Source organism: Bos grunniens, chromosome 26, assembly GCF_055505025.1.
Source record: "Bos grunniens cultivar Pamir isolate PY7600 chromosome 26, Bosgru_T2T1.0, whole genome shotgun sequence".
Classification (NCBI taxonomy): domain Eukaryota; kingdom Metazoa; phylum Chordata; class Mammalia; order Artiodactyla; family Bovidae; genus Bos; species Bos grunniens.
In genome coordinates, this window is record NC_141190.1 from 18921030 (window position 1) to 18943602 (window position 22573).

At 48.3% G+C, this 22573-nt stretch overlaps 2 protein-coding genes across 11 annotated transcripts; both read left to right on the top strand.

Moving 5' to 3' along the window:
* Positions 1 to 400: 400 nt before the first annotated feature.
* HOGA1 (4-hydroxy-2-oxoglutarate aldolase 1) lies at positions 401 to 22203 on the top strand. 10 transcript variants are annotated; one of them, XR_015155881.1, is made up of 8 exons: positions 401 to 644; positions 8191 to 8362; positions 11110 to 11238; positions 11430 to 11557; positions 11808 to 12164; positions 12435 to 12531; positions 14187 to 14320; positions 21217 to 22203. XR_015155881.1 is itself a non-coding variant. In XM_086379423.1 (8 exons), exons 1-8 carry the CDS (start codon positions 594 to 596, stop codon positions 21364 to 21366), a joined length of 996 nt encoding a protein of 331 aa, XP_086235549.1. In that variant the 5' UTR covers positions 401 to 593; the 3' UTR covers positions 21367 to 22203. The 10 variants fall into 10 exon arrangements, 7 of the variants coding, with proteins under 7 accessions (XP_086235549.1, XP_086235553.1, XP_086235554.1 ...); XM_086379423.1 differs by having other exon boundaries at positions 12030 to 12164; XM_086379427.1 differs by having other exon boundaries at positions 8191 to 8300; positions 12030 to 12164.
* C26H10orf62 (chromosome 26 C10orf62 homolog) lies at positions 3813 to 5535 on the top strand. The gene has a single exon (XM_086379431.1). The coding sequence runs from the start codon at positions 4467 to 4469 to the stop codon at positions 5175 to 5177; it is 711 nt and encodes a 236-aa protein (XP_086235557.1). The 5' UTR covers positions 3813 to 4466; the 3' UTR covers positions 5178 to 5535.
* Positions 22204 to 22573: the final 370 nt, after the last annotated feature.

Consider the following 22573-nt stretch of genomic DNA (forward strand, 5'->3'; position numbering starts at 1 on the left):
GCGGCACCTCCCACAGGGGCGGGCCGGCTCAGCCAGTCAGCTCAGCCAACCTTGCAACTGCCAAGCAGAAGACAGGAAGCCAGCCTGGCTCCTGGCTTTGGGGCTGGGAACTGTGGGAGGAGGGCCCAGGCCCCACTGGAGGCAACCTTTAGTGTCAAGACCCCAGGAATCAGTCCTCTGTCTGGCCAGAGGGACACAGGCTTGTGGCATTTCTCCAGCGGCTCTCTAGGGGGAGGGAGGACCTCCCTGGAACCACAGGCCTAGGCTCTGACCCTGGAAACACCCAGCCTGGGCCTGCTGAGGGCCAACAAGTCAGGGCAGGGGGCAGCAAATTTTTAACTCAGAACGTTGATCATTAACAGGGGTAGGAAAGAGTCCAAACCCAGCATCTCCCGAGGGCAGAGACCAGCTTGATCTCGAGCCTCCTGCAGAGATGCCGGTCCCCCGAGTTTGGTCCTCTGTGAGGCTAGGGCTGAGCAGGGTCTTGTCCAGGACCCTGGGGGGATGGCCCTCAGGGGAGGGCAGGGGGATGGACCTCTCAGGCATCTACCCGCCTGTGACCACCCCTTTCACTGCCACGGCCGAGGTGGACTATGGGAAACTGGAGGAGAATCTGCATAAACTGGGCACCCTTCCCTTCCGAGGTAAGTGGGATCTGTCCACTGGGGGAGTTGGAGGGGTGTGAATGACCCTGGTCTCCTCAGCCAGCGACCAGGGGAGGGTACACAGGCTCTGTGGAGCTGTTCACGGACAGTCGGGTACCCTGGGGGTCATTCCGTTACAGGAGAGGAGCAGGGGGGCACTGGTCTGGGGTCAGGAGGCAGACAGGAAGCTAACTGCTGGCCTGTGATCTTGGAATAAAGATCATCTCCCCCAAAGCCTTGTCAGCACCCTCTTCTGGGCAAAGCCTCCTTTGGCCAGATTAATTCCTGTTCTGCACCCTCTGACTCATTTCCCCCTTTACACAGGGGCCTCCCCTCTCTGAGATCAGGGACAGATCACATTTGTGACACTCAACATGCAATGCAGCCCAGGCATATAAATGAAGATAGAAGGGGCAAGTCCCGCCCATCATCCCGCCCCGCCCACCCCTATCCGGCACCCATGGCAGTTCCCCAAGGCAGTGCTGTCAGTCACTCCATTTCACAGCCAGGAAGCTGGAGCTCACACTGATGAGATCCCTTGCCCAAGGTCACTCCAGCTAATAAATGGCTGAGGTGGGATTTGAACTCAGGTCAGGCTGCATGGTCACATTCGGCTTACTCCACTGCCGACCCATGAATTTCCCCCCTTAGACCAGATTCCAACAGATAGACCCTGGTCAGCCCCAACTTCCCAGGGCTTCCAGGTGGCGCTAGTGGTAAAGAACCTGCCTGCCAATGCAGGAGACACAAGAGACACAGGTTTGATCCCCTGGAGGAGGGCCTGGCAATCCACTCCAGTATTCTTGCCCGGAGAATCCCATGGACAGAGGAGCCTGGCCGGCTACAGTCCATGGAGTCACAAAGAGCTGGACACAACTAAAGTGACTTAGCACACACAGCACCAACTTGGGAATGGAGTGGTTCTGACCGGGGTGATACAGTGGAGCAGTTCAGAACACGGACTCTCGATTCAAACCACAGCTCGACCACTGACTTAGCTGTGAGATAAATCTCTCCAGACCTCAGTTGCCCCATCTGACATGTGGGAGTAATAATGGCCACATCATAGGAGGGTTGGGAGAAGAATCTGAGAGGATGCAAGTGAGAGCATGCTGTAAACTGTGGAGGGTGATATACATTAGCAGGCATGGACTCCAACGATGGCGCTGATTAGAATAACAGTATGATCGCCACTGTGGGCAGAGACGCACTGTGACAGCACCCGTGGCCTAGCGGAGACCCCTTTCAGATCTCTGTGCTCAGGCGATGTGACCCTTCCCTAGGACACAGTGAGTGCCCTATGGATGCCCACATTGAGCAGTGACACAAAGGATATTTCTGCTGGGGCCCAGCTCACTGGAGCCTGAAGGTTTGAGCTGAGGCCTGATTCTCTTGAAACAAAGTAAGAAGCTCCTTGAATCTCTGAGAGAAGACTGGGCCTCACCTCCCAGGTTCAAGGACACTCTAGTGCAGGGGTGGGGAGGGTGGACTTTGATCTCGGGTCTGTTTGCACCCCAGACTCTTCTCTGCACCCTTCCTTCCCCTCCCCTACCCCACTCACTCCTGCAAGGGATACTGGGGTGCCTGGGAGCATGGCTGCCATGACTGGCAGACTAGCCACTGGTCCATTTCCCATACAACCTACGCAGGCGTCAGCTCTCACCTCAGCTCTCTCTTACCCCCACACACGTGGGAGCAGGGCGCTGTGTGGAAGAACCCAACATCCAGGGTTAGAAGACTTGTAGGAGTATGTTTCTGCCTGTTACGACCTTGGAAAAACCACTGAAACTCTCTAATCCGGTTTCCTCATTTTAGAATGAGAACTGGGCCACAGCGTTCAATGCAGTTCTTCTAAGGAGCCCAAACCTGAGGCCCTGGCACAGAGAATATTGGGCTATAATGGCCCTGTCACAGCTCCCAGGATGCAGTCAGAATGCCTGGGAAAGGGGCAATGAGCCACTTTAGCTCGAAAATCTGTGTCTCTCTTGCTGGATCTTTGCCTCTTTTTGCAGCCAGGTTTCAGGGGCAGAGGAGGGAACCATCACACATCCCATTGCCACGGCGTCCTGCAATGAATTAAAGGTTCTCCAAAAAGGCGATGATCAATAGGCTGCCTGGGTGGCTTAGATGGTAAAGAAATGCCTGCAATGCTGGAGATCTGGCTTTGATCCCAGGGTCAGGAAGATCCCCTGGAGAAGGAAATGGCAACCCACTCCAGTATTTTTGCCTGGAGAATCCCATGGACAGAGGAATCTGGTAGGATACAGTCCATGGGGTCACAAAGAGTTGGTCATGACTGAGCAAATATAGATAGAATAAAAAAAAATAAAGAGATGGGAACCTGTCTTTGAGGAATCAGTGAACAGTTAAGAGATTCTTCTGGAAGACATTCCCTGAAACTTTTTATTATTTATTTAGCATTGTTAATTTGCATTAATTATTTGAATAAAGAATATTCATTTAAATAAAACTTATAACCAAAGAAAAAAGGGAGGGGTTTTTGCAGAAGGGCCGTTTGTCCCTGAACTCACACCCACAAACAACCTCAAAAATGAACTTTGAATTGTTATTTCCAAATGAGGTTAGTGGATTACCCCAGAACTACTCCAGCAGGAGCAGAGAGATGATGTTTCCCATAAAACTTGAAGCTTCTGTCTTATTCCCTTATTATGTAGGCAAGTCCATGGATTCTTGTGATGTGTCATATTAATATTTTTGTGTATATTGAAGCCATTCATTTGTTAGATAAAATATTTTGTTTAAAATATCAGAATTTTTATAACTGTATTTTGGCATTAAAAAAAATGTGTCTATGTCTCTGGGAGTGACCCAGGCCTGTCTACCCTGAGAGGCCCTGGGTATAATTTGGGATTGAGGGCCAGACTCTCAGTTGTCTGTAACTACAAGAACCTGGCCAGCCAGCCCACCCATTCATCACCTGAGCTGTGCGTATTTACAGGGGACTCAGGAGTAGGGGCAAAGTCTGGGTTTGCAGGGGCATCACTAAGGCAAGAGGTAGCAGCCCCCATCCTGAAAGAGCCCCAGGGATCTGGGGCTGGGTGAAGCCGCCTATTCTATGTTTTCTGCCTTCTCAGCCCAATTGTGACCTCATGTTACTTCAGAATGAGCCCCTCCCTTTTTCTTCTGGGCCCTCTCTGTAATGGGGCTAGTGGCTGCAAGTGGAGATGGAATGCTCTGAGCCAATAGCGCGGTAGGCCCCGCACGGGGGGAGACACGAGGCTTAGGCAACAAGGAATGGATGCCAGCCCAGTCAAGAAGGCCCTTCAACCCTAGCCAGCTTGACCCAGCAGCCTCTGTCCCTTGGGGACCACCAGATGAGGACGAAAAGAAACCAAAGACTAAAGGATAAGATGGCCTGGTTTGCAGAATAGATCCCAAGCAGGAGGCAGAAGGGACTCAGAATTGGGGAAGTTACTCTTTTACTGACTTGAGGAACAACTGGCAGAGTGGGAGAAAGGTCCCAGGCCTCAGGCCGTTCCTGTCAGGTTGGACATAAAGGATTGTGTGGTCTCTCCCCACCCCGCCCCTCAACCACCTTCCTCACAATGAGGTTCATTGCTGAGGCGGGAGGGGCATCCTAGGGAGGGTGCAGTGGGGGGCCTGCCTGCCAGACACCCTCAGAGAGCCTGTCCTTTCAAGCATGAACCAGACCATCTGGGCTCCCCCACTCCCAGTGTGCTCTTAGCTCTGCCCGCCTGGCGTGGGGTCCTGGAGCCCTTCTTGGAGCTCATCCAGCAACCATCATGCAGGGTGGTGCTGGGGACCGCCCTGTTACTGGGAGGTGGAGGCCTCGTGTTGTGGATGCAGAGGAAGAGGAAAAGGAAGACAGATTCTGAGACCTCACAAGAGGTGCAGGAGCCAACAGACAGTGAAAAATTGAATGATGAGAGTTGGATCAAATCGCACTTTAGCCGTCTTTCCGAGGAGAAGCTGGCCACCAGCAACACTGCCTGCCTCAACACCGCCGGGCCCAGCAGCTCCGCCGCTGCTCCGCAGCCGGACAGTGGCAGCGGGGAGGCCAGCACCACGATTCGCGTGGAGACCTTCACCACGAGGCAAGGAGACGAGGGCATGGCCCTTCACCGGGAGTCCTTCACCAGCAAGCAGAGAATGTCTGGGACTTCCGTGACCAAAGAGACCCACAAGGAGTCTGGGAAGTCCTCGTCCGTGGAGGAGGCCACGTGGGCCGCTGTGGCAGCCTGTACCAAGGAGATTGACACCAAGGGGCAGCAGCTGGCTAACTCCATGTTGCAACGGGCCACAGCCTGCCAGAACTCGGGCCACCTGGAGACCAAGGACATCAACCAGGAGGAGCTGAAGGCCCTCGAGGAGGTGGAGATGAAGCTGAAGGGGAATTTCCTCACCCAGCGGGAATCCACTGTAGCTGGCGCCAACCACACTCACACCTACCACAGCCACTGCCACCATGGCCACCAGGGTTATCCAAACCACCAGTCCCACAGCCTGCCCAACCGCAGCCCCCAGGGCTACCACCCCTTTAAAGCCACCTAACCACAGATGGAGATGCCCCTTCCCCCTGCAGGGCTGGCACACAAACACAGGCATCCTGTGTGGCCCATTTCTCTGATGGGGCAACCTATGTGGCCCAGAGTAAGATGCTGCTGCCCAAGTGCCTTTTTCCTCAGGCCCCCTACAAGGGGTCCCAGGCCCCTTTAGCTCCATGAGTGGGGTCTGCCCCTGATGGCCCCTGATAAGGGAGAGCTGGGGAGAATTGAGGTAACTGAGGCAGACTCACAGGCCCCTGAAGAACGCCCGAGAGAAAATGGGAGAGGCAGATCCCAGGAGCAGCCGAGAGCAACACACTGATGCCAAATGCCTGAGCTGAGCCAATAAAGCCTTGCATACCCTTGCTCTTGAGTCTGGAGGCTCTGTGGCCAGCCCCGGGTCTGGGCGAGCCTCTGGGGAGAGTGTTCCTCCTCCCAAGTCCTCTTCTGGTAGGCTGATTCAAGGATCCCTAAATCAGCTTCTGGGGTCTTAGGTTCTGGGTATGGGAAGTCTCCACAGGGCTCAAATCCCGCTAACCTGCGGCCGCCAGAGGAGGAGGAAGCAGCCAGGAGCTGGGAGGTGCGGGGAAGTACGGTGCAGTTGGAAGTAAGTAGGGGTGGGATGTAGGTCTACAGTCCTCTTGGTGCTGCTCTCTCCCCTCCCCCACTGGGATCGTGCTGGTGCCTCCCCACCAGCTACCGTCAGAGCCACGGTATTGGGCTATGTACTCTCTCTCCTGGTTTATGCTGCTGTGGCTGGGGCTGGGGCTGCCACTGCTGCAGTACTACTAAGTAGCTGCTTTGCTCCTCATACTACAATCGCTCCCCTGCCTTTAAAAAAAAATTTAATATTTATTTATTTAGGCTGTGCCAGGTCTTAGTTGCAGTATGTGGGATCTTTAGCTGCGGCATCTGGGCTCTAGTTTCTGATCAGGAATCAAACCTGGGCCCCCTGTATTAGGAGTGTGGAGTCTTAGCCATTGGGCCACCAGGGAAATCCCTCCCTCCAACCACCACCTTTTTTTTTAAGTTTTTAGTACATGCCACGCTCTGTGTCATGTACGGCACAGACCCAAGAGGAAGGTATTACGTTATCTCCACTTTGCAGGTGAGGCTCAGAGGTGTAATCTTCCCAGAGGTGACATAGACAGTAGGTGGATGTTGCTGGGGTCAGAGCCCAGCGTGCCCTGACTCCAAAGCCTGTATCCCTAATCCCTGCTCTGTGCTGCTCCCTGGTCTGATGCCCACTGTCCCCTGAACTGTTGTCTCTCATAATTGTCCCTGTCCTCTTCCCACATGTCCTGACATGCTCTGTGCAAGAGACCTGCAAGCCTGGGACTCTCCCTACTTCTTTCTGGATCCCAAGAAGCCATTTTTGGGGCAAATGGTGACCTCCCTGTTAAGCTGTTAAAGGGAGACAGCTGTCTTCCCCAGGAAACTTGAGAAAAGTCAGCTACAGGGCACTGTCTAACCCCCAGTGTCTCCTTTACATAGACATTTCTTACCATTTGTATCTATTATGGATTTACCAGTGGTTTCCAAACTGTGGGCCTCAAACTCCAGGAAGGAGGTGCCTAGAATCATTGCAAAGAATGGATAAATCCATAAACACTCTAAATGTTGTCAATTGTGACTTTATGGAGCACAGTTAGGAGTATTTGAATATTTCTGACACTACTAATCAGTGACTATATAAATGTTGATATGTGTGTGTGTAAGGTACTTCATTGGAGAAGGAAAGGTACTTCATAATAAAAGTATTAATTAGGAAAAAAATGGAGCCAATCCTTCTGGAAAATGTTGGAAGATGCTAATTAGACAGAAACCAAAAGCAGTGAGTTTTGGCTTCTGAAAATGATCGTTAAAATATGTGCATTTATCTGAAAGACCTTAAATCCCTTATTAAAAACTTAATACCTAAAATTTCAGATTAGCTAATTATGACTTTGGAATCTTAGCTTTTAAAATGTTTCAAACTGGCAAAAATTTCAAATAAGGTCCACAGTTAGTACTGTACTCCTGTTCACTCTCTGGTTTTGATCACTCTTCTCTAGTTAGGTACGGTGACGGAGGGATGTATAGAAATCCTCTGTACCATTTTTGCAGCTTTCCTGTAAATCTGAAGGTAGTTCAAGTTAAAAGTCAAAAAATTATTGGACAAGTCAGTTATGAGCTCATGTCAAAGTTTTACTACAGTTGTACTTCAAGGAAAATAGCTTCTAAGGAGCCAATTCAAGTATAAACTCTTGGTGAGGATATTTTTTATAAGAAAGGAGAATGGTTAAATCATTGTTAGACTAGATACAAAGAAAAGTTAACAGTCACTAGCCTCTTGCCTGAGAGTCTGCTGGGGGGTGGGGGGGTGGCTGGTTTCCCAGATTAAGGCTTAATTCCATTAAAACTCATTAGGAAATTGCTTCACCATTTCATCAGGAACTTTCCTTTCTTCCTAGTGGGAGGTTATGAATTACATCATGCAAAAAAGTTCTGCCCCAGACCAGGTTTGGGATGATTTTTCTTTTATACTACCAATTGTTAACGCATAGGTCAACAGGCAGTGTGCTAGGTGTCACAGAGGAGGCCAAAGTGAGGCAGCTGCCATCCTTGACCTAGATTCTTCTAGACTAGTGCTGAGCAAGGACAAAACACCGTGGAGTCCAGTGGGGAGGGGGCTTGAGGAAGGCTTCAAGGTCCTTGCAGCATGTGGGGGGCTGCAACTAAGGAGGTGTTCTGGGCAGAGGGAAGAGCAGGGGCAAAGGCGTACCGCAGGAAGATGGTTGTGTGTCTGGGGGCTCTGACAGTCAGTTTGGCTGGAAGGGAGTGTTTGGAGATCAGCAAAGGGGAGGAGGAAAAGCCTGAAAAGTGACTCCAAAGCCTCAAGCCAAGGAGGACTTAGGAAAATATCTGTTCAATTTCCTCATTTCACAGCAGAGGCCAGTTGGAGAAATTTTTCCTAGTCCCAACAGGTGGGGGTAAGGGAGGTTGAAGGATTCTGAGGATCTCCGTGCATTTTTGAATAGACAGCAGAGAAGGACTACAACAGGCAAGAGAAGTTCAGAGGAAACACGCTCAGGGAAGACTGGATTCCAGGAAGACTTCTCGGAGGAGGTGGCAATGATGATGGGCCAAGGTGTGTAATACTGACTGGGGAAGCTCCTTACATACAAGAGATTGTGCTTCCTCTTGGCCACAGTAAGTCACCCTGTTGCTTGTGTGTCTTCAGCCTCCACCCAACTCCCCTCATCAGGCCACACTGGCTCCTAGAGCACCCAGAGTAACCATGCGGCAAGGGAGAGAGGCTTCTGACATGAGCCTCTTTCCTCTAGAGCTGGAGGGGCTGAGAGGTCCCTGAATGCAGCCTCCCCCCCATACCAACCACCGTCCCCCTCCTCAGACTGAAAGTTGCCTTTTTCCAGTTTTAAGGCTTGAGCACTTCCTCTGACTCCATAATGACTATAGCTACTTGAGTGCTGGGTTCTGTCTATTGTAGGCATTTGTAAATAGGATCTCACTTAAACTTCACATAACTTTAAAAGGGCACTAAAATTACCCCCATTTTTCAGTTGAGGAAGCTGAAGTTTGATTAAGCTATTTGCTCAAGAGTTCCGAGCTGGCGAGGGGCCACACTGGGAGTTAAACTTGGGCTCTGGCTGCCAACTCTGCTGCTCCCTGCTTCCCCAAGCGCTCACTTTCCTCATTCGCCACCCATCCAGAGTTCTGGCCTTTCCTCTGCTTTAGCCCCGCCTCCACACCCAGCGGCACATTGGGCCTGAACCTGGACATCTGGTCAAGGAAAAGGAGGGGGTTCTTTGCAGTATCACTTCACAGACTTCAGAGTGGTTTTTTCTCATACATTTTCTCATTTGAGCCTTTAAGACAGCTCTATAAGGTAGGATTAGTGCCCTTATTGTCTGGAGTCTCAGAGAGGGATGGAACTTGCCCAACAGCCAGAGGGGCCTGAGGCCAGCGCTTGCCTGGGTCTACCACACTTCCTCTTCCCCAGCCTGGACTCCCTGCCTTCTTGAGAGTCAGGTCTGGGTTGGATGCTCCCTTAAGTAAAACGAGGAGAGGCCACTAGGAGTCTGGAGCACAGGGCCTGCTTCGCCCACCCCTGGCCAAGCTCAAGACCCAGCTGTCCTGCTGTTTAGGCCAAGTCCACCTGTGGGACATGGAGGTTTCTGGACTTGGCCACCAGAATGAAAGGGGACTTGGGAGTGAGTGACCATGGCTGGAGACATGTCTGAATCAAGAAGCCCCCTTCAAGAGGGCTTGGGGAGGCAGGAGCAGAAGCTTGACCTCTAAATCCTTAGCCAGAGGTTACTGGTCCTGTCACGGCTGGACTGGAGCCCTCTCTGGGGTTGGTAACTCTTGTGAGTGGGATGATCCACAGAAATCACTGAGACTTCTACCATGGGCTCCTAGCCTGACATGGAGGAACTGATGCTGAGGCGATCATCTGACAGAAGCAGAAAGCTATTTGCCTCCAGATGTTCTCTGCAATGTTACCAAGACACGAAACTGGGGGAGAAATGCTAAGTATCCAGGAAGTTCTCCTGGCAGCCCGCTCAGTGGACTTGATGGGATAGTGAACAGCACAGAGAAAGCCTTGTGGTGTAAAGCTGACTCCCCACCAGCACTGTGTCCCCTTAAGGATGACTCACAGGAACAATCTTTCTCGGTCCCAGTGCCAGGAAAATCTGTGTTTCTCCAGGGCAGCTGCTTTGCTTTATCTTGATTTCTACATATCTGTCAGCTGACTACATTTCCCTTTTAGCTTTGACTGTCAGGAACCTCCAAATCAGATATCTGTCAGAACTATATGGCAGTGATTTTGTATATTAATATAGCCCCCACTTTCTTTCCTTTCTCCCCAATAGTCTTCTATTTATTAACAATCTTCGTGTATTGTATGCTACATTTAAGGGAAAAAATTTGGGATGGGATGGAGAGGAGAAAGAAGAGGAAAGAGAAAGTTGAATGAAAAAAGCTGAGAGGAAAATGGCTTTGCATTCCCTTTAGATTGAGTTAAAGAGCATCAGTTCTACTGGTCTCTTGTGGATATGAAATGATTGACACCTCTAATGTTAGAAACCTCACAAATTGGATAAAACAGGAAATGCAAAATAAAATAATGAGATGCCACTTTTCATCCAGAAAATTGGCAAGAATTTGCTCTGACAGTACTCAGGATGGATGTGAACGAGCACTCACAGTTTTTTCCGTGTGCTGCTGCATATGGACTGGCTGACTAGAAGTCTGGCACGTGAGAGTGCATTTACTTGTGACTCAGCCATTACACACCTGAGTCTCTAAACTGAGAGAAACTCTTAAACTGTTGGTTTCAGCATTGTTTATAATAGAAAAATAGGAAATAGTCTAAATGTCAAAAGGAGAATGAAAAGTAAGTTGTGGTCTAACTTCACAAGAGAGTATTATATAGCAATGAAAACGAATGAATCAGGGCTCTCTGTACTGCTGTGGACAAAGCTCAAAACTTAATGGTGAGCAAAAATGGCAAAGAGCAGAAGATTATGTGATTCCATTTCTATAGTCTTAATAGGCAAGAAACTTATTATATATTGTTTATGGCTCCAGATTTGTGTTTCAAGGGTAAAGAGACACAAATGGGAACCATGAACACTTGAGACAGGCCAGAGATGAGGAAGAGATGGGGGGAGGTTGTCAGGGTACTGGGTACACTGATGTGGATTATATTATTATCTATTCTTTTTGGTATGCTGAAATATCTCATTAAAACAAAAAAAAAAAATGGTGTGAACACTGTCACTGCAACAGGGTACAACACTCTGCCTGTCTCAGGACAAAGATGGGAAGGAAATTACGAAAAACAGTGGTGATGGGGAGATAGGAACCTGGGTGAGTTAAGACCAACGGCCAGTTTTTCACAAGCAGATGGTAAGGTGTTGCTTCTCTTGCAGGCTTCGTGGTCCAGGGCTCCAATGGCGAGTTCCCCTTCCTGACCAGCAGTGAGCGCCTGGAGGTGGTGAGCCGCGCACGCCAGGCCCTGCCCAAGGACAAGCTCCTGCTGGCCGGCTCCGGCTGCGAGTGTGAGGCCTGAATGCCCGGGCCTGGCGGTGGCTGGGTGTGGGGGCTGGCTCCCTGGCCTGGAGCTGGGTTCAGTCTAGATCTTGCTCTGTCTCTTCTGCATCCCTTGCTTGCCTCGGTCCTAGTCTGGTCCACTCCCTCCTGCCCTCGCCCACCATGGCCTGTAGGGAAGACTTCTTTCTTCCTCCTGTAGCTACGCAGGCCACGGTGGAGATGACGGTGAGCATGGCCCAGGTCGGGGCTGACGCCGCCATGGTGGTGACCCCTTGCTACTATCGTGGCCGCATGAGCAGCGCCGCCCTCATTCACCACTACACCAAGGTGGGTTAAGGTAGGGGTGTGGGTTTGAGGCCTGGGCCCAGAGGAAGCTGGGTAGAGCAGAGATTCTGCCCAGGGAGGGGAGGAGAGAAGCTAGGAGCAGAGTGGTGAGCTGACTTCCCATGAATGGCAGCTTGGGGGAGGGGAGGGACACCACCAGGTACCAGCTGTGTGACTGTGGGCAACTGACCTAACCCTGCTGTGTCCCTCTTCCCGCCCCCTCAAATGGGAGGAATAATGAATCTTCCTCCAGGGAGGATTGGATCAATCAAAACGAAAAGGACTTGGAGCTGTGCCTGGCACACAGAAAGCACTCTTAAGTATCATCCAGGATCAGCGCTTGCAAAAAGGGTGCCCAGCTCTGTGACTTCTCATCCAGGAAGTGGGCCGGTCCAGGCAGTCCTGCACAGACCCAGGCTCCGACCGCCTCAGGCCTGGGGCAGCTGGCCTCCCCTCTGTTCTCTGCACCCCTCAGGTGGCTGACCTGTCTCCAGTTCCTGTGGTGCTGTACAGCGTCCCAGCCAACACGGGGCTGGACCTGCCAGTGGATGCAGTGGTCACGCTTTCCCAGCACCCCAATATTGTGGGCATCAAAGACAGCGGGGGTGATGTGAGTGGCGGTGGCCCTCGGCTGGGGACTCCTCCTTCTCTTCTCCTTTGATACCGACTTCAGGGCAGCTCTAGGACCTGCTTCAGTCCTGGGCTCTGGTGTGGGTTCCCTCTGTCCTCTGGGCTCTCTGGGGTTCATCTGAATCAAGGGGAGCATCTCTCTGAGCCCTCGACTCTCATTCTCCCACACTTGCCCAGCCCCCAGCCCCCAGCCAGGCCGGCAGCAGAGCCTGTGGGCCCAGCTCTCACACTAGCTTGGCCGTTATTACAGGTGACCAGGATTGGGCTGATTGTTCACAAGACCAGGAGTCAGGATTTCCAGGTGTTGGCTGGATCAGCTGGCTTCCTACTGGCCAGCTATGCCATAGGTAGGCCTCCCACTCCTCTCAGACTGTGACGAGTGGTCATGATACAGGCAGCTGGGTTCTGCTGGGAAAGATGCTGAAGGCCAGGACTGTGTGGACAGGGGGCTTTTGCCAGCCTGCCTGCTGGGAAACCTCAGAGATATGTCTCACCACTTACTTATTTGAATAGTGGATGCTTCTAAGTGACCTTGTTAGGCGGAGGAGGGTGGCCGTGAACAATCCCCTGGCCTGTAGTGGGGATGCCTGCAGTTTGTTCTAAGTCCCAAGCTCCCTGCTTAGGTGACAAATTTAGCTCCTTTAATCTCACCTTGTAAATTATCCTCTAAGGGCAGAGGCCTTGGGGCGCTTCCCACCAGTCTGGGAGTGCATTTTCCTCTCTCCCTGGGCCCAGGCCAGAATTAATTGTTAGGCCTGCAGGGTTGGCCTGGGGATCTTCAGCTGACTGATCAGACTCTGTTGCAGTCTAGGATCCTAGGAATGTTACCATTTAGACCAAGTGCTCTTGTCTGCTTGGGGTCAAGGTCCCTGAGTTCAGACTGGATTTGGGCCCCGGAGGGGAGGGGAGCACCTGCTCCCATCAGCTGAAGCCCCAGTGATTTGAGATTTGAGTTACTTTTCCAGCGATGCAGGGGACAATGCTGCTTCACGTTCTCTCTGGTCTCTGCAGATTTTGGCTTGTGATATAGGTTCTGCATAACTCCCCTCTGCCCTGTCACAATCTCTAAAGGGGAGAGTTACAGGAGACACATTTATGCTTCCTTCCTGAGTGGTAGGTGGAAATAGCACTGGCTCTGCAGGCTGGAGATCTAAGCTGGAATCTGAGCTTTGCCATTTATTCACTGAGTACCACCGGGCAAGGTAAACGACCTCTCTGGGCCTGAGTTCTTACTCGGCAAAGCAGGGAAATGTGAAGATTAGAGAGCATTGGCCCTGGGTCTGTCATAGCCCTTGACACAGTAGGTTTTTGATAAACAGCAGTTACATTCACTCATGAGAAATGCCCACTCTGTCTCCAGTCTTGAGGCCACTCTGCTTTGAGTCACTCCTAACTAGCTTTGCAATCACACTAAACAGGCTGGCAGAACTTCCGAGATCACAGCCAGCCCGTTTCCATTGCCCAGATGAGAGCAAAGAGGACCGGCAAGTGTTAGATGACTTGTCCAAGTTCACACAGCCAATGGGAGGAAACGCTGGGTCTCCTGACTAAGTCTAGTGCTCATTCTCCTCCCCCACGACTGTCCCAGGCTGAATTCACTGGGGGGAATACAGTTTCCATAGAGCAGAGGCTTGCCATTCATGCTATCTCCTTCCAGGGCTGATGAGTCAGGGGGCAATTGCAGGAGTGTGGAGGTGCCAACTGGCAGGTGGGACTTTACCGTGGGGGAGAGGGGTATGAGGGAAAGGAACCATCCTTGAGTCAGCCTTCAGGTTCTGTTCCTTGTCCCTCAGCCTGTGGGATTCTATTTTGAATATGCTGGCAAGGGTCTCTCTGGAAATCTGTACTCCGTAAACTCACAGACTGTGTCTCAGATGTGGCTCACCGGTGGCCTAAAAATCCACAGCCTAACTCCCAGAACAAAGAGGTGCTGGGGACCAGGATTTGGAATTCTCTTCGAGAGGAGCCTCTAGCTGATATTCTGCCTTTTACCCTGTGGCAGGAGCTGTGGGAGGCGTGTGTGCCCTGGCCAATGTCCTGGGGTCTCAGGTGTGCCAGCTGGAGAGACTCTGCCTCACAGGGCAATGGGAAGATGCCCAGAAACTGCAGCACCGCCTCATCGAGCCAAACACTGCGGTGAGCTCCCAGCCCGTGGGCCCAGCGTGGGGGTGGTCTGTGTCCTTGTTGGAACAGGAGCCAGTGCTGGCACAGGGGTCCCTCCTTGGTCTCTCCTCTTTCAGAAAGGCCTTTTAGAGAACATCCCGGTGTGGGAAACTCTTTGTGCCTCCCCAGAAAATCTTGACTTCAGACAAAGTCGAGCCCTGTTGGTTCTCAAACTTAAGTGTGCATTAGAATTCATTCAGGGAGCTGGTTAAAATTCTGCTCCTTTAGGCCCAGGAATAATCACTGAGACAAACGTCCTGGGTGATTGTGACATAGGGAATCCTGGAACCGTACTTAGAGATACACTGCCTAGAGAGAGGGAAACATGGGCCTTTATGTCAGCTTTATAAGGGGCCAGATCCTGAAAAATGGAACGACAGGTTAATAAAGGCGTGGGAAGCCTGGAGGTATTCAGAGCCCAGCTTTCCCAGGAGAGTCTTGTCCTCAAATAATCCATTCTGCAGTCACACCGTGTACCCCGAGTCTGTGTTGGGCAAATCAAGGAGAAGAGGCAAGGTGGAATGCCGGTCAAGTGCAGGCAGTGCTGTGCTGAGCCACACTGGAGTCTCAGGCAAAAAGAAACACATGTGTCCCTGGAGACATGTTTTCATTTATACTTTAAATTAAACTTCTTACTCTAGTATCACTGTGGATTCACATGAAATGATAAGAAACAATACAGGGAGATTCCATCTACCCATCACCCTGTGTATCCCAATGGTAACATCTTACAAAACTATAGCACAATATCAAAACCAGGATTTTGACTAACATATAGTCGAGATATAGAATATTTCCATTACCATAAGGATCTCTTATGCTAGTCTTTTGTAGTCATACCTACTCACCTCCTGCCCCCACCCCCTCCTTAACCCCTGGCAGCCACAAATACGTTTCATTTCTATAATTTTATCAGTTCAAGACAGTTATGTAAATGGAATAAGATCATCTAGAACCTTTCGAAATTTGCTTTTTTTTCACTCAGCATAATTTCCTGGAGATTCATTCAAACACAAGTAGCAGTTCTTTTTTATTATTGAATGTGGCCAGAAGCAGCTTTGTTTAACCATTTATCTGTTGAAGGATAGCTGGTTGTTCCCAGTTTGGGGCTATTAAAAGCTGCTGTGAACATTCATGAACAGATTTTAGTATGACTATAAGTTTTCATTTTTTCTGGGATAAATACACAACTAGTGGGTTGTATAATTTTTGCATGCTTATCATTTTAAGAAACTGACCAACTTTTTTCCAGAGTAAGTGTACCATTTTGTATTTTTGCTGTTGTTAGTTGCTAAGTTGTGTCCAACTCTTTTGTGACCCTATGGACTGCAACATGCTAGGCTCCTATGTCTGTGGGATTTCACAGGAAAGAATATTGGAGTGGGTTGTCATTTCCTTCTCCAATTTTGTATTTACATCAGTGTAAATGTATGAGTGACCCAGTTTCTCTGTATCCTCAACAGCATTTGGTGTTGTGACTTTTTTTTCATTCTGATAGGCATGTTGTGACATCTCATTGTGGCTTTAATTTACATTTTCCTGATGGCTAATGCTATTGAACCTTTTATAATGTATTTATTTGACATTTATATGAAATGTCTATTTTTGTCTCTTACCCAGTTTCCAATTGGATTTTTTTTTTCCACTGTTGAGTTTTAGAAGTTCTTTATACCTTCTAGATACTAATCCTTTGTCAAAAATGTCATCTGCAAATACTTCTCCCAGTCTGTAGTTTATCTTCTCATCCTCTTAACAGATGTTTTGCAGAGCAAAAGTTTTTTAATTTTGACGAAGTCTAATTATCAATATTTACTTTTATATTTATGCTTCTGGTGCAAGTCTAAGAGCTCTCTGCTTAGCACAAGATTGTGAAGTTTTTCTTTTCTTTTTCCTAAAAGTTTTATGTTTTACAAGCCTGTGACCCATTTTGAGTTAATTTTTGTAAAACGTATGAGACTTAGATCAAGGTTCATTTTTTTTCTCTTTTTTGGCCTGTAGATATCCACTTGCTCCAGCACCATCTGTTGAAAAGATGATCTTTCCTTTATTGAATTACTTTTGCACCTTTGTCAAAAATCAGCTGGGTGTATTTGTGTGTGTCTATTTCTGGATTCTCTATTCTCTCATTGATCTATCCCTCTGCAGTACCACACAGACTTGATTGTTGTAGGTGTATAATAAATCCTGAAATCAGCTAGACTGACTCTTCCTACTTTGTTCTTTTCTTCCCCAAAACTGTTTTAACTAATCTAAATCTTTTGTCTTGCCATATACATTTTAGAAAAATACTATCTATATCTATGAATACTTTTGCTAGGATTTCAGTAGGAATTGTCTTAAATTTGTACACCAATTTGGGAACAACTGACATTTTTGCTTTGTTGTCTTCAAATCCTTGAATAGGCTATGTCTCCATTTACGTAAACCTTCTGTGATTTATTTCGTCGGCATTTTGTAGCTTTTGGCACACAAGTCCTCTACAAGTTTTGAAAGATTTACACCTAAGTGGCTCATATTTTTGAGTGACTATAAATGATATTGTATTTTTAATTTCACTATAAAATGTTTATATCTAGTATGTATAGGAACCAACTGATTTTTGCTTGTTTATCTCATATTATATATGACTTTGCTAAACTCACTTATGCGTTCTAAGAGATTTTTTTCTATATTCCTTGGGATTTTCTACATAGACAATCATATCACCTATAAATAGGGCATGTTTTAATCTCTTCCTTTCTGATCTGCATGCCTTTTATTTCCTTTCTTGCCTTAGTGCACTGGCTAGAATTTCCTGCACTAAGATGAACAAGAGTAGTGAGAGTAGACATCTTGACTTGTTTCTGATCTTAAGGAAAAGTGTTCAGTCTTTCACTGTTAAGCACAATGGGAGGTAGGTTTCTGTAGATGCTCTTTTTCAAGTTGAGGAAGTTCTCCCTCTATTCTAGCTTTCAGAAAGTTTTTAAAAATCATAAATGGATGTTGAACTTTTGTCAAATGTTTTTCTTTATTGATTCATATGATCATGTGTTTTATTTCCTCTTTAGCCTGTTAATATGGTGAGTTACATTAATAATTTTTAAATACTGAACCAGACTTGTATCCGAGTGGAATAAACTCCACTGGCACACGATGTATAAATCTTTTTATATATTGCTGAATTCCATTTGCTAATATTTTATCAAGGGATTTCCCTGTCTATATTCATGACAGATATTGGTATACGGTCTTTCTTTCTTTGCTTCTTTTCTTCTGTACTGTCTTTGATTTTGGTATTGGGATAAAAATAGCTTCATTCATTGATTGGGAAATGTTCCCTTCTCTTCTGTTTTCTGGAAAAGATTATGAAAATTGATATTATATCTTTGAACATTTTTTAGAATTCTTCAATGAAACCATCTGGGCCTGGAGATTTCTATTTTGGGAGTTTAAAAATAATAATAATTCCATACTAGGCTCTGCTGATACCTCACTGGCTGGAAGGGGTAGAAGTGCTTCTTTACTGCTCCCATGTGGCCTCCTCTGACATCTCGAGTGTGTTTGACAGGGTGGCCTCCTTAAGGGTGGGCAGTGGTCAAAGTTCTGACTCTCCTGCGGGATCTGGCTGGAGTAGAGTGACTATTGTTCACAAGTTCTCCATCTTGCTCAGCTGCCCCTTCCTTGTCTTCGACCAGAGGGAACAGCCTTTTGTGGGGCTTTTCTTGTCTCTGCTTACTGGCATTTCAGGGTCACTGCTCCTCTGGCTCCAAGTCTAGACCGAGGAGCTTGGCACTGTGCTGTTTCTTGGGTCCCGAGGTTGCTAGTCAGTCTTCCTTCTCTCTGCCTTTCAGACTTTTATGTTGGTTTTTATATCATGTCCTGGGCTTTGCATTTTTTTTTTTAGTTCTGCTTTTTGAGGGGAATAAAGAAAAGTACACCTATTCCATCTTCCTGGAAGTGAAAGCTCTAAGCAGTTTTCTTTATTTATTTGGCTGTACCAAATCTTAGCTGCAGCATGCCAACTCTTAGTTGTGGCGTGTGGGATCCAGTCCCTGACCAGGGCTTGAATCCAGGCTCCCTGTATTGGGAGACCAGCGTCCTAGTCACTGGACCAGCAGGGAAGTTCTTCAGGTAGTTTTCTAAACGGTGATTTTTCCCTCCCAGGATATTAGAGTAGTTGGGAAAAAACACTGAAAAATTTTAAAGTAGGTACATTAACATTTGCAACACTTTTTCCATTTAATTCCAAAAACATAACTTATTAGAATTTTACTTCCCTGGCTTGAATGGAAGCAAACACATCAAACCAACTTTTTTCCCTAAATCTGCTGCTACTGCTGCTGCTGCTACGTCGCTTCAGTCGTGTCCGACTCTGTGCGACCCCATAGAAGGCCTAAATCTACTTCTAGAAAAAAAAGTTACCATTAAAAATATGCAAAACATGTATAGGGGGCACATGTAATTAATGGCCTCAGGCTACAAGATTCTGGGCACGGTTCTGTTAATCTTGCCTTTATTTAAAACTTTGACTCTTTGCTCATCGTGGGCTTTTTTTTGCATTGATTTTTACGTTTTAAAAAATATTGCATTAAATATTCGTCTCATGACTGAGTATTTTGGTGCTCCGTCAAGTTTTGCCTGTGAGGCAGGTAGAGTGGTGGGCGGGCTCGAGATGTCTCTCACGGTTTACATCTTTACCTCAAAGGGACAGATTAATTCAGATGTAGAGAAAGGACAGCTGAGCAGGTAAGCTTGAGTTTTCCTGGCTGTGAAACTCCCCTGGCATAGGACGCCCTATAGATAGGTCGTAATAACTGCAGGAATAAAGTCCTTTAGGCTGAGCCCCATCCGGCCCCAGGCTGTACTATACATACCAACATTCCACTGGGGCAGGACCTCTGCTCTCCTACTCCCCTCCCTGTGAGAGAGAAAGTCCCAGAGCCTGCACACCACCAGACAGGAAGAGGAGGAGCTTCCAGGCCCCTTGGGGTCTGGGCTAATAGTAGAATCTTTTAAATTTATTTTTTATCCAAGCATGGTTGAATTACATTGTTAATTATTGCTATACAGCAAAGTGACTCAGTTATACACACATATATATTCTTTTTCATATTCTTTTCTATTATGGTTTAATCACAAGATATTAAATATAATTCCCTGTGCTACAGAGTAGAACCTTGTTGCTTATAATAGTGGTATTTTTCTCATCCAGTTCTTGTGACATGGGGTAGCTTTCTTTATCTCCTAATATTACAGATGAAGCAGCTCGGGCTGCCCCTTGGGAAGAGAGGATGCTTACTGCCTTGGCGTGCCATCTTGTCTTACCCTTCAGTTTGTGCCCCATCCTGTGCCAGCTCTGGGCACACACTCAGGAATGCCTGGAACACCTTTCTGCTGCCTGGGCTGTAGGCTCAGCCACCCCAAGAGCAGCTTGATGTCACCTTATTGCCCTGCCCTGCTTGAACACAATGTGCTTCCTCTGCCCTCCCACCCAGCCAACCTCTTGCCCTGGCTATATTTAGGACTTTCCGTAGTTTTTACCTCCAAACCATTCCACCCTTTCTCAGGGTCTAAAGAGGGACAAATCAGAGATCTTCAGACACCAACTGTGGAAGAAGGCTTTTTCTAGGTACTTCTTGTTTCCATCGTCTTTCCCACCCTGCTCAGGTTTTGGGTGAAATGCCCAAGTTATTGGGCCTTCCGAAGTGGCTCAGTGGTAAAAAATCCTCTAGCCAATGCCAGAGATGCAAGAGGTGCAGGTTTGATCCTTGGGTCAGGAAGATCCCCTGGAGGAGGAAATGGCAATCCACTCAGTATTCTTGCCTGGAGAACCCCATGGACAGAGGAGCCTGGTGGGCTACAGTCCATAGGATCCAAAAGAGTCAGACAGGACTGAGCGACTGAGCACACACACTCACACACATGCCGGTTATTAGAATATCATGGCTGGAAGCAGGCCTGGGAGGAAGCTTGCTAAAGTCTACTGGCCTCTAGTGGTGAAGAGTTACTAAATGTCAGTCATTCATCAGTGGTTCCCAATTATTTTTACCCCAAACAACCTTTTTTCTATTTTTACCCTTCAGGATGCCTGTATTTCTCAGGTTTTACTTCCCTCAAAGTGAAATCTCATTAAGTAATAATTACTTCTTTTTAAGTAATCAAAGACCAATCTAACACTTCTGATCAGCCTGAAACAGCCAGCTGCTATGCTAGAAGCAAAGAAACAAGATGCCTGATTTTAAATTAGGTCTTCCACTACAATGGAAAAGTTTAGAGATCATGTTGTGCAGACCCCTCCTTTTTTAGGCAAGTGAACTTGCTCAGAGATAAGTTAATGATACAAGGTTATTCTTTGGACAACAGATGTATTGTTTTCCCTGTGAAAGCATTTGGAATTGGGGATCAGGGAAGAGTTATGGGTGGATGGGAGGACCCTGCTGTGGGAACAGGAGAGGTCTGGACCATGCTGATTTCCCGCAACCCGTGTGCCCAGGTCAGGTACCCGGGAATTGGGCTGTAGACCGGAGATGCTCTAGCCCCCAGACTCACAGCACAGCTGCCTTCTCCCTTCTCAGCTTGAGGACTGAATGCTGGTCTCCTCCCCAGTGGGGTGGATTTCTCTAAAACCAAAGGAAGCGCCTTCCTTCATTCTAGATTTTGGCCTGTGTTCTCTCCCACCCACCTGCCTTCTGGATTCCCAGTCTACCCTGGGTGTCATAGATTCGGCAGGGTTACTTTACTAGGGAAGGAGGGTGGGAACCCTAACCTTCTGAAAGTGAAATGCCTGGGTTCTATAAGTGTGTGTGTGTGTGTGTGTGTGTGTGTGTGTGTGTGTGTGTGTGTGTGTGAAGGGGACTCCCCAGTCTCTTCTAACAGGTGCTGCTCCTTAGGTGACCCAGCGCTTCGGGATCCCAGGGCTGAAGAAAACCATGGACTGGTTTGGCTACTACGGAGGCCCCTGCCGCTCCCCCTTGCAGGAGCTGAGCCCTGCCCAGGAGGAGGCGCTGCGCCTGGACTTCGCCAGCAACGGGTGGCTCTGAGCGCCGGCCGGGGCCTGCCGGACCACGCCCACCTCAGCCTCCTGCCGGGTGGTGGCGGCCGAAGAAAGCGTGGGGGAGACAAGGGCTCAGGGTTCGAGGCTCCTCTTCTTACTTCAGTCCTCCCGGTAGACTTTCTCCAGGCACTACCAGGCATGCTTATTTCCTGTTCTCCCAGCCCCATGATCTCTGGTTATTTGTATCCCGAAGTCTGGGTCTTTGGGGACCTTCAATATAGGAAGGAACATGACTTACTTCTCTCTCTACTGTGCTTTTCTGTCCTTGAACCAGGAGTCAGACTGGAAGGGTGTGTGTATGTGGTGGTGGTGGCGGGGGGGAGCGGTTTGCGGGGGGAGTTGGGCACAGAATGGCCATGTTTTAATGGAAGGAAGACTGCTCAGGCGTGAGGGTACAAACCTGTGTCCAGCACAGTGCAGCAGGAAGCTGGGGTAATTCTGAGAGCCCTAGTTCTGACTCCTTCCAGGAGAAGCGGTAGGTTGGAAAATCTAATCAGAAAGCTGTCACTGGTCTTTGAAAGTCCCCTGAGCTACACTGTAGTCCTTTCCTAAATCTATTTTGATTCATCTCGTATTGTCTCTAGCCTTGATCCCAGCCATCAAGTGTACCAGTGAGACAGCCCAGTGACTTAACCAGAACTAGTAAATAATGACACCTGGTGGATAAATGTTACATTCTAGAAGGCTACGCTAGCCAACCCAGGTCTGAAACATTAAGAAAGGGGGCTTGACCTGAGAAAAGACCATCTTCTTGCCTATACACACTCTGCTTTTATTGTTAAGAACAGTTACTTTGTTATTGCAATAAAGTTTAATAAGTTAAGTTGGCATGCTTATGTACAGACTAACACTCCACTGTTACACACATCTTAGGTTTCCTGCTCAGATATCAAGACCTTTCTAGAGGCAATTTAGCTCCCAAGGTCTGCTTTTTCCCTGCTCTGAGAGAGGCTTTAAGAATACTGAACAAACATAAGCATTCGATTATTGGTGTCCTAGGGAAAAAGCTTGTTGAAGTTTTCCATGGGAGAGGTAAGAGGCAAAACATTTCAAGTGAGATATTTAGAAACACCTAGCATATTAATTTAAAAGGCTGCTTTTATGGAGAAGGACATGGCAACCCACTCCAGTACTCTTGCCTGGAAAATCCCATGGATGGAGAAACCTGGTGGGCTACAGTTCATGGGGTCGCA